The following is a 16,760-nucleotide window of genomic DNA, read 5'->3' as shown; positions in this document are numbered from 1 at the left end:
ACAGGCTGCCCTGAGCTCAAAGGGAAATTGCAATAGAAGGTAAGGATAAGGAAAACATACATTCAAAATGTTGTACTCCATTGTTTCCAGTTGCTGTTTCTATAACCACCACAAGCCATTAGCTCTGAAGCCCCACAGAGACTGGTCTGTGGCAATACAGCTTTCCTGAAGTACTGACTCTGTATTTTAAATATTCTTAAATAGTGCATATTCTTATTCTACCCATAGAATTTGGAATAGAGAATGGTACATTTTCTAAGATTAAGTTTTTCTACACCAAAGGTTCCCATTGGGCTTTTTTCTTTATTTTTGGTGGGAGCAAGGGGAATAGTTATCTGACTATATTTACACTCCGGATGTTTCTATGGACATATGTTACCTGCAGTGCGTGATATTTCTAAAAGCACCGTCTACTGGGCTTCACAGCACTGCTAAGTGACGTTTGTGGGAAGAAAAAAAAAAGAACATTTAGGTTTTGATATAATTAAAGTACTAAGTATTTAGTAACTTAAGATCAACTCTCAATTAATTTGAAGCTTCTGCTAGAAGTTTTTTTTAAAATTATTATTACTATTTCAGCATGATACACCAAGATAAAAGGCTAGACAATGCTAGCAAGATCTTGTTCTCATACTGAGCTGCTTTACTTGAGGTATTTGAGTGATATATTAGAAATATTAACTAAAAAAAGAAACCAATACAATAGAATTATTCTTTAGAGTAACTTTTATAAATATATATATATAGCAACATATAAATTTAAAAAGTTCTGAATTGTTCTGAGATTAATTAATTTGAGATATAAACCAGGAAAAATGTTTGGACTTCTATTTTTTTTCTTGCACTTTTTTTTCTTCCTCATTTATAAGAGATTTTATTTTAAAAAGGAAATTTGTGTGAAAGGAAATGGTAGTGATTTATAGTGAAAATCTGTCACCATACGTAATAAGTGTTCCTAAACTACAGCACAAACTATACATGGTTTTTAGTAATTGCTCTGCCTTCCAGCTATGAATGGGGGACCAGAGGAAATAGTTAAGTGTTCTAATGCCCTGGGCGATGGAACTCAAGATAAGCTTTTTTAGATTTATCTTTAGATTTAGATTTTTAAAGCTTATATTTATCTCAAGATAAGCTTTAAATCTTTCTCAAGATAAGCTTATTAAAAAAACCTCTCATTTACAAAACAATACATGTGTTAGTTCAACATGTTAGATACGATGCTAGTTTTGCCAACAGCGTTGTGCAGTTTCAAATAATCAGCAGGACAAGTGCAGCATAAACAGCAGAATTCTGTCTTCGATATCACCATAGCTACCACTGAATCTGGATTCTAGGTGGTCTCTCTCCTGTCTTGGAACAAAACTATTTCAAAATAGACAGATTGTCTCATTTTTAGCTATCAATGCAAAAAAATTCACCATAGAGAGAAAGCACAATTGAAGAATTCCAACCGATTAGTTTCCTTCAGAAGATAGATGTCAGAAAGCTTTGAGCTTCACATAAAGGCCCATGCTACTACACAGTGCTAACACACAACTTGTCTGTACATATTCTGACATCTATATAGTTTGAATATACTTGCTACACTGATTTTTCTATGCTATCATACAAATTTGAGCCAATAAAATTTCACTTGTTCAATGAATAGAATACAGCAATAGAGATGAGCTATCCTGCTTAAGTACAAAGGATCTCAGTAGACCGCTTTGTATCCCCATTCCTTATTAAATTCCAATTTCTTCTTAGATGAAAAACTTCTACTATCACTAACATAGGTATAACTACTGGAAAAACTAATGATTGAATGAAATTTTATTTAAGAAATAGTAACTCACGGCAAAAGCTAGTAATGTATTTTTCTAAAAACCAACAACCCTAAAAAGAGTAATGTAAATTTAAAGTTGACACATTGCTACAACCCTCACATTAAATTGGAAAAGATTATTTCAATTACAAGTAAGTACAGAAAAAGAACATTTAGAGTTGAGATAATTAATCTATCCTATTGTCCTTTCAGTTTTCACACGTTCAAAACCCAGCCAAGAAAATACATAGTTTTATTTCAGAAACAAATTCAACTGATACTCACAACAGATTTGCAATCTAACCAGTATGAATGAAACTACCTTCTGTTGCATAAGAAAGCTTTAAGTAGCAAAGCATTATAATAGAGTATAAATTTCAACAAATCCAATGAATTAAAGAGCTAATGCTTAGAAGAGAAAAAGCTTTAAGCATCCATGAAAACAAAAAGAAAGGCCTGGGCAGCAACTTGAGAGCTCCGTGTAATGTTTGCAATGCTAGTACATATTGATATATGAATGATCAACACCAAAACAAAACAAAAAAAAGAAAAAAATAGTGAGAGAATGTACAGAATCAGAATAAAATAAGTGTAAGAAATGAAAAAGAGCTGTTTGACGTTAGCTTTACTGCTGTTTCACCTCCCCTCAGAACATTTATTGTTTGACTTGTCTAATTACTTATATTTTACTCTTAATATCCTGAAATTACATGAAAACTTTGTTTAAAAATGTGTAAGTCCTTCTTTTAGAAGTTTTTCAACATTCTGAGTTACTATATAACCTTATTTTCTTTCCATATAGTGATATATAGCAATATAGATATATAGAGAGGTACAGACCTCTCTAAGAAAAGCAAAGCACTGTCTTACATCCAAATTGGTGGGAGCTTTTTCTCTGATCACTAAGTACAAGTCGACCGCCATGTAGTGTGACTGCACTGCAGAACTTACATTCAACAGCATGCAAATGATTTATAAATTATTTTTCTGTATTAATTTCAGTATTGCATACAGCTTAAATTATTAATGACACACTGAATTATCATTATGACTGATGGAAACAGTAAGTTACAGCTTGCATGTGCTGTAGCACAGCATGAGCTGTGTCATTACCTTGTTTCCTTTATAAAATAACAGATTGTTTTAGATACCATATAGTATGATGAACAGTTAGTAGTGGTGGTGATAACATCAGAACACACTGAATGGTATCAGTACCTGTACTTCTAGGATAAGTACCATACAAACATTTTTGGAGTGGAAGAAAGAATGGAGTAGGTGTACCTCAGGCTTTAACTTGGCCACACTGGGCACAATTTCTTGTATTTCTTTACCTAGCTGAAGCAATTTCTCCTTCTGGAGAAAATACCGTGAATTTTTGCAGTTGCCATTCATCTGACATGATGCAAAGTGAAACTGCCTTAAAGCAACAAATGAAATATCCTGGAAGTGGCAGCTTGGTTATTAAGGAATGTTTCTTCACATTTCAGAACACTGACATAATTTGATGTGATTCACATTATCTGCTGGAGGAGTGTGTATGCAGAAAGAACAGCTCTGGGAAGCCCTGGAATGGAGTGCAGTCTTAAACTGTCCCAAGTAGCAAAACATGTAACAAAGGAAATTTGCACCTGTGAGAAAGGGTAAAGTGGGGTGAAATTTTTGAATTAGTACTTCTTGAATTAGTCAACTCAAAGAAGGAACAACCTAGGCAAATAAGATTTTGTGTCCTGTAATAAAAGCTCAAACCCACAATGGTTCACCTAGTCCTGTGCTATATGCTACACCTGAAATATTCCAGAAACTGAACTGCACGTATTAAAACAAAAAGAACAAACAAAAACCAACCAAACAAAACCAACCAACCAAGTAAACTTATTTTCTTATCCTTTTTTATCCTTTCCTCTTTTCAGCTTTTTTTTCTTCCAGAGTAAGATCTTGCTGCTTGCAGGATAAGATCTTACCACCAGAATTTATATTTCAACACTTCAAATCAAAGACATCATTCCCTTTCTCAAACTCACATGAAATGCTACTTGTGAAAAATTCAGCGAAATTTTATTCATGAAAACAAATTCTATAAAACACACTAACAAAGAGGAGCAGTGCTGAAAGAAGTTGTTATATTTCTTTTTATTACTGGTGACTAGTAAGTACTTAGAGATTTATTCTGGTTTCTGATGAACAGCAAATTTCAGCTTGGTTTCTGACAACACTTTCAACATTTCTACTTTTATGAACTCAAAAGTAAAAACTAAAGGAAACTAAAATGTAAAGCAGTAAAAGTAGTTTGTGATATTTCCAGGAGACACGTGATTGAGAAAACATACTATTACCAGACCTGAAAAAAGAGACTCTCACCAAAGCTGCCTGCTCTATAATTCCTCTTCCTGGCATTATCATCCCCTTATTAGTTATGCAATGTCACTTATTTTTAAGAAATCATAACTGATATATTATGAAGTGATAAGAGACCAGCAGTTGAGTGTTCTGAACAAAGAACACCTGCCAAGTTATGTTGACATGAAGAGCCTGAGGGGGGGCTGTGGGGGTTCCAAAACTTCAAATAACACCCATGTATTAATATGGAGTGTGACAATAACAGAATCAGAATATAATGAAGAGATTCAAGCCCTAAACAACAGTCTCATTTATACCAGTATCCAAAGAATCTGGAATCACATTGCTGATATCCAAAAGTGCTATGTCATCTTCAGTCTTGTAATTACACTAAAAGTTCCACAGTCTGCTCAGTGTCATTCACAGGCATTTTGATATTTGGTATTCACCCAGCAGATGGACTTTTTAGTGAGTCTTTACTCACGTGTACATGAATAATTTTGAAGTGGCAACAGATCAAATTTCAGAGATATACTTGAGGTCTCCCATGTAAGAGGTGAATATCTCTGCCTGTTAAACACTGTCAGCATTTAGGTACATTTCTGCTGGCATTCTGTTTGCCACCTCCCAAACTGGCTCACACATTTTAATGGCAGTACACTTCTCAGACATGCCCTACAAGAACCGAAATGGATGCTGGGTGCTTGAGCCCCAGTGCTTGCTTTTCAGGACTGCCAGGTAGAATGCTTTCTCATTTACTGTGGTGACAATTAGTAATACATGCTGATCAAGAGCATATCAGATGAAAGAGAACTTTTATGAAATTCAGACACAGCAACAGAAGTTACACACCATAGTGAACAGAGGATAAAAACAGAAAAGCATGCTTATATCCGGCTGTCCTTGGATCAACTGGATCAGAGATTCAACTTCTATTTAGGACACCTACACATATACATGACTGCAAATCCTGTTCTTATCTGATTTTTAGACTAAGTCCTCAGGTTAGGTTTCAGATAAAACATATCAATTTAGGTAAGCATGAGTCGTACCACATGAATTTGCGTGGTTCTTCACGTCCTGAAAATGGGAACAGTTACGTTTTTCTAATGTATTCCTTCTACTTTATATGTAGAGTAGTAAATCTAGTGTTAAAATTGGCAAATAACCAATAAAATATGCTATGATTAGATAACTTTTAGATTTTGTTACATTAAATAAAATAAAGTCATATAAAAAAAGAGCTGAGTTGTAGCAGGCTACGTATCCAGTGCCTTGCATGGTTGTTATGATATTAAGCAAAACAATCACTTAATTGAAATACTATATAGCTTTTCTCCAGTGAAACAAAAAACTATAATAGATTTCTTCCAAAATGTGTCTTAAAAAAAAAGTCATCAGGCACAGAAACAAATTCTGTTTCTTGAATATAAGTATCTCTTAAATTTTATGGTAATTTGGCAGAGGTCAGTTCCCTTTTTCTAATCCAGAAGACAGACAACTTTGAAAACTGAGTCAACAAAGCACTAAATAATCATCAATACAGCAACAGCAGCAAATAATCCAGGTCCCACTGAATCTTACTTTAGTCAGTGCCCGCATATCTATTTTAACAAAAGGATAATTTACACCCTAAACTTCCTGAATGCTGTTCAAAATGAGAACAGGTAACAAAAACTGTGCATTAAGAAAACGGAGTTTAGAAAGAAAGCGTTCTTACTTGTTAAATTAAGGACCTATAAAGCTTAAATATCATTGGTGCCATTATAAAACATGTACTGAAGCACTTTTTTTTTTTCTACCCAGGAACTATCACTAACAGAAGAGTAGGATTGGCATAAATCTATGAATTATTGCATACATTAGGTCAATGTAAACATGAGTTTAATAACATTTAAAAGAACATCCACCAAAAATGGTAGATATCTTTGTATTAGAACAAATACAAAGAAAAAGATGGATAATACTGACAGCTTACAGAAAACGAATCAAGTACAGTTATTATGGGTTATAATGTATCATAGGGTATAATTATTTTTGCCAAGGCATTTGACTTTCTATATTTATTCTCTCTATTTCTTTGATCCCTCACTTGAGGCTTGAACTTTATCTTCAAAGTAATTAAAGCAGGTTAGGATATGTGTGATAGTTCACATGGTTAAGAAAGTTCAGGGGAAAAAAAAAGGACTGAAATGAAGCAGTCCTTTTAAGGATCGTTAATGATTCTTTTCTGCTCATGCTGCTTAATTCCTGTGAGTCTAACACCTCTAGGTACAGCCTCTAGGGCTGATCATTCAAACCTGGCATATTTCAAACCTGGGCCCAAGGAAGCAAATGCTTGGCTCACAGAAGAACTAGTATTTTTTCCCGTAACACTTCAAAGCAAGTATTTGCTCCATGGAATTATTTCAAACAAAACCCTTCAAATTTACTGGAAAATTTAATCTGTGTGTACTATTGGATAGCTTTTGTTTATAGCTTTCATGACATTTTTACTAATAGATCAGCACATCAAAAGGTAGCAGTTACCAATAAAATACTGCCAGTTTTTTTGTGTGAATCACATACTCACTGTTTGCAAAAGTTACACATGGAGGCAGATACTCACGAAACACTGCTGCAGATTTTCGTGAAACTGTATTACATACCAGCTGAATGTTGCTAGGAAATAAAATACCTGAAGCACACAGAATAGCCTTGTACCAGAGAAAAACTAGACATTATTTCAGGATTGAGTAACTTGCAGAAATTCACCATTCTAACTGGTTAATTTTTGAGATGAATGCTAACACAGCACACGAGCCACAGCGAGTGGCAAGCTAATGACAGCAAGTTTAAAGGCTGTATAACCTAATGATGTCTGAGGAGGATTTTCCATACTTAATGATACTGTTGTTGGGTAGAAATTGTATTTTTATAGCTCCTCTTCCTAGAAGAGAGCCAATGCAGCTCTTGAATACAGTAAGAACAGAGTAATAGAATGAATATAATAAATAAAACCATGTCTTCTGAAAGGGATGGTATCTCAGTGCTGCAATCTTAAACTTCCAGTGGGATAGAACCCTGCTAAGAGAAAATGGATACCTTGGTGGAAAGTAAAAGAAAAAATATGCATCAAGGATTTACAAGCAAGAAAAAAGGAAGTAAATCAGATTTCTGGGTGTAGCAAAAGGGGACCAAACATCACGGGACAATAGACTGAAAATAGCGGAAGAAAAAAGAAATCTTCAGGTCAAAGATCAGTTGGTCTAAGTCAGCATAGCCCCAGGGAAGTTACGTTCACTTAGGCCTGGTTAGAATCTGGCTCAGCAACTTGAAAAAAAGAAAGGGAAAAGCTTAAGGATAAACAAGGGGCTGGGGCTGAGCATAAAGAAATATGTATTTCCCTTCTTCTGTGGAGAGGGAAGAAAATTCTTATTAAGAGAGCTGAAAGGCTGGGGGAACAGAGAACTAAGAAGAGGACAAAAAGCCGGAAGCACAAAGCACGGGAAGTAAAAAGAAACTGATTTAATGGTAGCACAGCCACATCGTAAAGAAACACTTCTATGGAAGAAGTGAAGAAAGAAGTGGTGCAGAGAAAAATTGTGTGCTTTTAATGTATTCCTATTGAAGTTACTACATCTTGTGCATGCCTGTCTGATGTACTTTAGTATCATTCTTGGTTCGTTGTCATCTGTACATTCTTCTTCTTCTTAACACAAAATAAAGTCTAGGTTAAGGTTCTCTGAACACATGATTCCACTCCTGGATCACTGCAACCCTTGTTACGTTAGACGGACAGAACTTTGCAGGTGTGGTGATCAGTCTGTCTCCCTGTCATCACTGCAAAGTTATTTTGTGAGCAAGATCTTTATTCAGGGGAATCCTGCAGCAAATATCATGGGGGTTGGGGAGTGCATGAAAACAAAGAATAACTACAATGGATAAAAATCCTTTAAGATTTAAAGTGCAATGTGTCCTGAGCTGAAATGATTAATTTTGTCAATGCTGTTTGACATCCACTATGTCCATAAGCACTGTTTGTAAGTGGCTACAAGTGCGCACAATATGAACGCAGAGTGCTACAAGAAAAGATGCATTTATGTAACATTATTTTATTTTGCCTGACTTGTATTATAACACATGAAGAAATTCCTTCATGTCACAGACTGAGGATATATTTTAACTAAGTTAAACACAAGTGCTGTTCTGGAGCCAAACATGTTTTCCTTATGGGAAATATTATCATTGGCACAGTGCTGTGAAAAGTTCCACTTCTGAACTCGTAGTTCTCACACTATATAGTTCTCATACTAGAAAAGTAGTATCTCAAAGCTAAGTAATTGCTCTGGATAGTGTGCAAACTGAAGATAATATACACACAATGACAGAAAATGGAATGTGCACATATAAACTGAACCTTGTTTATAACCCTGGTAACAAAGCTAATTTACTCCCAATTGCAAAATCCTGAATATAACTCCCTAAAATAATATGTAAACACCTCTAATGCAGCAGCTATTCATGTTGCATACATCTGCATGCTGTATTTATACAGATGTACACAGATAAAACACACACCCATGTACACGCATTCTAACACTACACAAAGACACACAGGACTAAGTTTACAAGCAAGAAGTAGGTACAAATGAGCATACATAAATTAGGAAAATATGTTATGTTGGACAACATCCTGTGTTGTCACTGAAACATACTCACCATTTGCAGAAGATCAGAAGAAACCATCTGCATGCAACACATCGCTGTTGCCAAAGCACAGACAATGGTGGAGATGATATTGAGAGCGCATACACTGAACAACAGATCCTGTGAAAAGACATGCATCAGAATATCATCTCTTATCTCAGGGACACAAAGGACAGGAAATATTTTTAGCAATTTGATAATAATCACTGTCACTTGCTATCAATTTCATATGGTCTAAATTAGCTGTGTAGAACTCATTCAGCATATAATACTGTCTTTTAAACCAGCAGCAAACAATCCAGAGACAAACATCTTAAATCAGAGACAAACATCTTTAGGGACGTGGTTTAGTACTGGACTTCCTAGTAGTATGATGGCTGTACTTGACCTCACGGGTCCCTTCCGACACAAATGACTCTATGATCTTCCCTTCCCCACCTATCAAACTACATTTGGTATTAGGGATTTCGTCATAAATATTAATACTTCAAGTTTTCCAGCTACTTTGCAAAAGACAAATTGCTGCTTTCATAGTAGACCCCAAGCTACAGCTCTCACTAGCAAAATACTAAGAAATGCACTTCTGGTTAAAAACAAAGCAAAACAAAAACACACAAAGAAATTTCATTGCCTTCAATATTTGAAATCTACCATTAGGGTTATGGGTTAAAAAAAATCAATGGAAAATGTAGCACGAAATCTAGAAATTTACCCTATATCAGATATTCTACGCATCTGAAACATTAGAAAGAAACATACATATTTTTAGGTATGAGAAAAAAGCACTGACTGCATCTGCGTGTTTCACCTTGTGCTGACGAAGGAAGTGCATACTGTCACATTGGTTTTGTTTTTAATACATTTTCAAACAAAACAAGTATTTCTATTTACTAAGTAGAATGAGAGAAACATTTTAATTATAGGTATAATTAAAAACAAAAAAGAAAGTTATAATTAAAAAAAAGCATCCATTTCTTCCAATGACTGGATTTTTATTTTCCTTACAAGTAAAGAAAAGGAACAGCGGTTCATCCAACGTGCCGGTAACGTTTCAAAACCACTACAGTCCTTCTACAGCAACTGCCTACCTGCTGTTGTACTTGTGACAACGATGTTGCTCAATCAGTATTCAGAATAGCCAGTAAAAGTATTTCACAGAGAACAGATGAGAAACAATCCCCAAATTGTTAATATACCACGAGTAAAAACACTCTGTGCATAAAAAGCCTTCTAAAGGATCTAAGTTGCAAACTACAGGCCTTTAGAACCAAAAGTTTTAGCTAATCCAGAGGTATAACTTGATACCATCTATGCTCAATAATACACTCTGGATCCTAATTTACAACTTTGATATAAAGTGTCCCTAAGGCCCTCATACTGCTTCTGTACCTCAGGACAGATGTTTCTTTCATCTGTTCCTAAAGACCCCACAGCTCGCTCCATCCCACAATTCCGATGTTTAACCACCTGCAATTACCATTAAAATGTTTCCCTTATGTCCAGCCCACAGTAAACAACCACTGCTCTTTTTCTTCCACAGCTTTTGAGAACAGGCCGTTAACGCAGTGTTTACATTTTTAGACTCAGTCATCACGCTTAAAGTCTTTCCTCCTTTATTAACCCAACTTCTTGAAAGCCTTGACCAAGACCAATTTTTTAGGCCTCTGATTATATTCTTCAATTTCCTCTGGTTCACCTTCAAGCTCCTCCACATTTTTCCTCAAATGCAGAATTCTAAATGGGGCATAACTGAGGTCTTGCAAATGTTGACTCTAAGCGTCAGGATTATCATTTGTCCTTTATAAACTATACTCGTCCTTACACATCCTGCGGTGATAACTGAGGGGTTTTGCAACAGTAAATTACTGACTTATCTTCTGTCCACAGAGCTCCAGATCCTTCCCTGTAGAACTACTATCCTCTTTGTCCTGCTCCTGGGTAAGGACAGAAGCAAAACCACAAAGACAAAACTATTTTTATTTGAGAAATGCTACAGAGCAAACCTCATTCTTACTTATACTTATCTGAGTTTAAGATTTTTGAAAGAGGCTATGCTAGCTCTCTGCTAAATCTATGCTAAGTAAAGCTCATTATAGACATGAAAAGGAATAAAACAGCAAACAAAAAAGAACCTGTACAATTACTTCATAATTACAGAAGAGCAGACTGCAAGATAAACTGAAAAGCACCAGATGAGAGAAACTATAAAAGCCTGAAACTTTAAAAACACACAGGAGTGGGGCTTTTAAGGTGAATATTGTGGTATTTTACTTCACATCTATTTTGTTATTACTGTTATTAAATCTAAGTTATCACCTAACATACCTGGTGCGTCAAGCAATATAGACAAAGCATTAATATTAGATATTAGTCTAGCTAATCTGAAAACTGTTTCTGTGGAAAATTATCAAGTGGCTAGCATCAAAATGGTATGAGGTCACCTACTAGTACTCCTCCACTCCTGTAACAGAAGACAAACACTGGACTATTTCCCATCAAAAGAGAGGCAGTTACTTTTTAAAGGATTTTAAGCCCTTTAAACCACAAAATAGTTGTATATTGGTGGTTAGTGAAAGTTCAACTGAAATATCAAACAGCAACTATAATAGTAGGAATCAGTAACACTGTATTTATAGTCATTTATAAAAATAGGGAATACACAAAACCCATTTAACATTACATGAATAGAGAAAAAATTAATTTTTTTCCCCCAAAAATTCCTTCCTCCCTTACTCTAAATCAAAGAGTAAAGCCAAACAATGCATTTTATTTTCTGTTTAGTTATTTTATCCTTCTCTGCCAGTTCTTCTGGAAAAATGTTTCCAGACAGCATCAGACTAACTGTTTTAATTTTTATGCATTGCTAACTACTGTGAAACAACAGACAAAGTAAGTTTAGTCTGCAAGTACCCTGGGCTGCAGTACTGTCCCAGACTGAACACTCACATTGATCACAGCTCTGCTGTGGTTTGAGATTTGTCCCTTGCCATGGGTAGCTGAACTCAGTTTGCCTTTCAGCATTGTGTTTATAATATAGGGCAGGGATTACTGCCCACCGAAACAATGGCCCTTTTCCCACAGACTCCTTTCCCAGGTCAAGCAGACAACAGCTAGAGCACTGTTCCCACTGCAATCTTTCTGGTCAGTAAAGATGCAATAAGAATGTTTCAAATGTAGCGATGCAAAATTTTTATGTATTTCATGAAGTTCTAGAAAGAGAAGATATCAGCCAAAAATGTATCAAGACAGCAAAGCTAAACAAATTCAGAAAAAAATTAAATTTTTAACAGTGAAAGCAATAACAGAGCAATGACTGTGGTATCCTCACTATCACTAGGCATTTCTTAAATCAAGACTACTACCTCACTTGATTATTTTTTTTTTTCAAAAGTATGTTTTAATTCAGAAAGGATTCAACCCACAAAGCAACAAGTAACACTTGCACTGCACCCTCAAACCCAATCCAACCCCCAAACACACATTATTCAGCATCAGGCTATTTACCATCTTCAGGAAATTTCTTCCCTGTGTCCTGTTGAACAGGTAATTAGGTAATCCATAGCACACTCATTTAGTGCACTATAATAGCGAGTGGGCAAGTAGTAGCCTTTCAAAATCTAAAACCCTCTATGGCCAAACATGCTACCCAGAAAGACAGTGTTGGTGCTTATGCAGATTCCAGCTGGAACATGATGACAATTAAGATGTCCTTTAGGAAACGTCTCTGAAAAGGCAGTAACCACAACAGGGACTAACCTCATTCTCCACAGCACCTGCCACAGACGACTACATTTATAGCTGTCTCAAGGAGGAAATCTATGTCCAATACAAGAACCAGGAGATTTAGTGACAGATCTTTGTTTGATTTCTGCAATACCTACACTGATCAGAGAACACAACGTTGTCTCACTGTCAGTGTTTCTCAGATGGGAAACATAACACAACATTGTTTTCAGATATGCACAATAGCAGCAAACTTGGGTAGCTGTTAAATTCACTGAAGCAACTTTTATTAAACAGATTCTGACAAGCCAAAATTGTAAGGAGTGTTGGGTATAGCCTTCTCACCTCAGTGAACTGAGAAGCAGTGTCTGCCCAAGAAAAGGAGGTGTGTTGTCCAGGTTAAATGGTGTTATGTGCTGACTGGCTTTTTGTCTTCCATTAGTACGATTCTTATGAAATACGCTGTTACTGAAGAGAACGGGCTGAACCTTTAAAATGTGGAGGAATCACTGAGATATTTGGAGAAATAAAGGATATAAATGAAAGAAAAAAGACAATAATTAACAAATAATTTGGACAAATTAGCATGAAGTGCAGAAATTCTTCACTCAGAGGGTGGTGAGGCCCTGGCACAGGCTGCCCAGGGAAGCTGTCCCATCCCCGGCAGTGCCCAAGACCAGGCTGGATGAGGCTTTGGGCAGCCTGGGCTGGTGGGAGGTATCCCTGCCCATGGCAGGGGATTGGATCTGGGTGGTCTTTAAGGCCCCTTCCAACCCAAACCATTCTGTGATTTTAAGTGCTATCTAAAACAAAAGGCAGAAATTTTCTTTGAACCACTTCTCGGAATAAACATGGTTTAACTACAGAATTCCATGAAATGTTGGAGAAAGAACTCAATGACATCAACAGAGGCCTGTACACTGTAAGAGCGCTATAACCCTAAAAAGTGAGTTAAACAAACCTATTTATCACCAACTAAGGTGTTCAGACTGATCTGGCAGATTCTTTTACATATTTAATCAACTGGCTTTGAAAAACTAATTTTGTGTGCATGCTCTTTTCTTCTACTGCGTTTTCTTCAGCACAATAGCTAAAAACTAATCTAGTTAAAACCAACTGCTAATTAATAATGTCATAATGTGAGTATAGAATAGCCTGTTTTGATTCCATCTTACATGCCAAAAAGAAGCAAAGCTTTCAAACCTTTGCTTGAGATGAACTTGAACATTCCTCCAATGTGAAATAGTTAGGTCTATTAATAGAGCTAGCAGAAGTATTTCAGCCAAAAATGCCACTTTGACATTGCACATATGTTTCACTTCATTTTGGCAAGAAACCAAGCTGGAGCTCTCCACCAGATCTAATATGTAGCGATATATCATAGAAGTATTTACGTTTGGGAAGGCTGAACAGAAATGGAAGAGATTCCTCCTGTCCTCCCTCTTGTATACACGCATTAATTCTAATTAAGCTGAAATACCTCCCCTTTGGGGTTACGTCTACTTGTTAAACTAGAAGAGCTTGTGGAATATATTGCTAGTAGTTTGCAGAAAAGCTGAATTTTCTGAACTGGCTGTAAGAAAGTTACTCTGTTCCAAAATTTAACCAACATCAGCATTGTTTTTGCCACCACAGAATATTTACACCCACCAAGCAGCTTAGCTACAAGAAAAGCCTATGTGCATCAAAAGCAATGAGAAGTTAGGTTTTCTGGTGTTTTCAGGTACACAAGCAGGCATTGCTGGCTATGCAAATAGAATATGTCTATCTACAGTATGTGTCTTTCATTCTTTGCACGTTTCCAGAATTATGGATAGGTAAAATGACTCAGGTGACAGGCTCTGTGAGCTGCAAATGAAAAATCCTGACGTTCTTTCTATCTGGAAGCCCTGAGTATCTGAGCAGGTGGAAGCCACAGTTTGTATTGCTGCGCTCCCTCGAGCGCTGCCAACAGTTATGCAAAATCCAGCCACACCATAACAAACAAAATGACAGATTAATATTTTGCAGTGTCATTCTTTTAAAATCCTTAACAATGGCCCTGGAAAGGGATCCCTGATGCCTTTTTTTTGGACATTTTACATGCTATTTGAGCATTCAAAACATGTTTTCTCCAATGCAATCGCTTTTAGACATTAGCTGATGAATGTAAGCTGCCTAAGCTATAATCTTTGCAATTATGTGTAATCTACAGACTATGTTAGTGACTACATTGCCCCACCAAGAAATGCAGAAAATAACAACGTTGCTATCTCATCAACCTTCAAAAACTCTTAAGTTTTGAGAAAATACACTCAAAGTCGACTTTAAAAAATGCTTTTTCTTTTACACTCTACATAATCATCTCTAGTAAATTTGCTCATATCTCTTGAAAAGAGAGCTAATGAACTGTCAGGCATTCAAAACAGGTACCCACCATATTCCCCCCAAAAGGCTGCACAACTCCTTTTGTCCAGGCCCAACATGAAATTTACCAATTAGGACAAATTTTTATAGGCATTAACACTGAAAATAAATACAATATATTGCAATCTTGTGTCAAGGCCTTCCAGGTTTCATTTGGCATCTAAAAGAGCAGGTGAGTTTTCTGTTATCTCAGTCCAACATATGGGTCATGTTATCTCACGTTCACTGCTGGAAGGGAAATGAACAACCTATTTTCACACTGATGCTGCCAAGGTCTGAGCTAAAAATGGCATCAGCAGTCACTCACATATATGATTTGTTAGACATTATATGCCTACTCGCAGTTATCTTTAGGCATTTAAGAAAAGAATTCGCATTGGTAGCTACATTTCACAGAGTATGTTTTCTCTCCTTAATCATACAGAGTACACCTAAATTTTCTCCCACTGTGGATTACAAAGTAGAGAAAGCTACTTCCCTTCAGTGGGAGACAAGTACAAGTACTTTTGTTCACAGAAATTATACTATCCAAAAAAACACACACACAAAAAAACAAAACAAACAAACAAAAAAAAAAGTGTTAAAGTTTTAATAATTTGACTAGTCACAGACTGCTTGGCAACAACAGCAAGCAGTGACGTTTATGAACATAATCTCAGAAAGCAATTGCTGATCGTTCTGACACTACATTCCAGTATCCCAAAGGCAGTTCCAGAGGAAACAAAACACCCAAACAGAACAACAACAACAAAAGCAATAGAGCATTACCTTACTATCATTTATTATAAAGAATTTAGACTTAAATTTCTCATTACTGAACACCTAGGAAGCAGATGATTCCTCTTAAAAATATCTCTATCAAAAAATGAAATGAGGATGGAACTGATTTGAATGTTGATGCATAGCATTTTGGTGTAGTTGATATCCACTGTACATACTTCAGTTGATACAACAGAAAAGAATCCAATATCATAGCTTTGCTAACAATATTACAGGACAAAAGCCAGACTACAATAAGAAACAAACACAGAAAAAGGTCTGTAATTTTTAAAGTAAGAGTCCTTTTAGAGTTGGTAATCTCCTACTGTGATCAACATGGGAGAAGGCTTTAAATTCTACAGATTGAATGACCAAATACAAAAAGCATTCTGAACCAAGGCTGTCTCAGAGAAGTTTACTGAAATCCTTTCAGTTATATCTGTGTGCTAAGGATTCCTAAGTGGTCTCCATATGAGGGAATCAGTGAGATCAGAACACAAAAAACAGTTATGAAACTTCAGTGCCTTACACTGTTAAGCCTCTTCCCCTTCCCTTTAACCACCTCTACGCACGCAAAATCTTCAGTCTTCTTTGCCACGTCTTTGCCTTTTTCCCATATTCCCTTCCATCACCAGTTTGCAAGTGACTGCTGAGATAAGAAAATGGCAGGGATTTTTTGTGATTCGTGAGTGACTGAAGGCAAAGGAAGAGACACTGGCAAAAGTAATTGCCTCTCAAATTTTATCAAAATGAAGATTAACAGTAGGTAATGATTCAGATAAACTAAAAAAAAAAAAAAGAAAAGCAAACTACACTCAGCAGTGCCAGAGGATATCTATTTCCTTTTTTGCTGTAGTCCTAGGAAGAAAACCTACATTTTCAAGTCTACTATTTTTCAGAAAAATTACTACACAAAAATGCACGTTCTCTAAATCTTAGACTTTGCATAAAGCCTACGGAATACATCAGAATAGGAGTTGTATTCCAATACCTGAGTATATTTTTAGATCTGAACTTTGATTTTAAATATTTTTTA

The 16,760-nt window shown here is 36.0% G+C and overlaps 1 protein-coding gene across 5 annotated transcripts in view; it reads right to left on the bottom strand.

The window, feature by feature from the left end:
• The window catches only part of ENTREP2 (endosomal transmembrane epsin interactor 2), a 137,959-nt gene that overhangs the window by 21,838 nt on the left and 99,361 nt on the right, over positions 1-16,760 (bottom strand). For all 5 annotated transcript variants that reach the window (XM_035553867.2, XM_035553864.2, XM_035553865.2 and 2 more), the window contains one exon: positions 8,849-8,956. In XM_035553867.2, coding sequence (XP_035409760.1) covers positions 8,849-8,956 — 108 coding nt within the window. The remainder of the gene's footprint in view (positions 1-8,848; positions 8,957-16,760) is intronic.

This window comes from Cygnus atratus, chromosome 11 (genome assembly GCF_013377495.2).
Source record: "Cygnus atratus isolate AKBS03 ecotype Queensland, Australia chromosome 11, CAtr_DNAZoo_HiC_assembly, whole genome shotgun sequence".
Lineage (NCBI taxonomy): Eukaryota > Metazoa > Chordata > Aves > Anseriformes > Anatidae > Cygnus > Cygnus atratus.
This window is presented reverse-complemented; position numbering and strand designations above follow the sequence as displayed.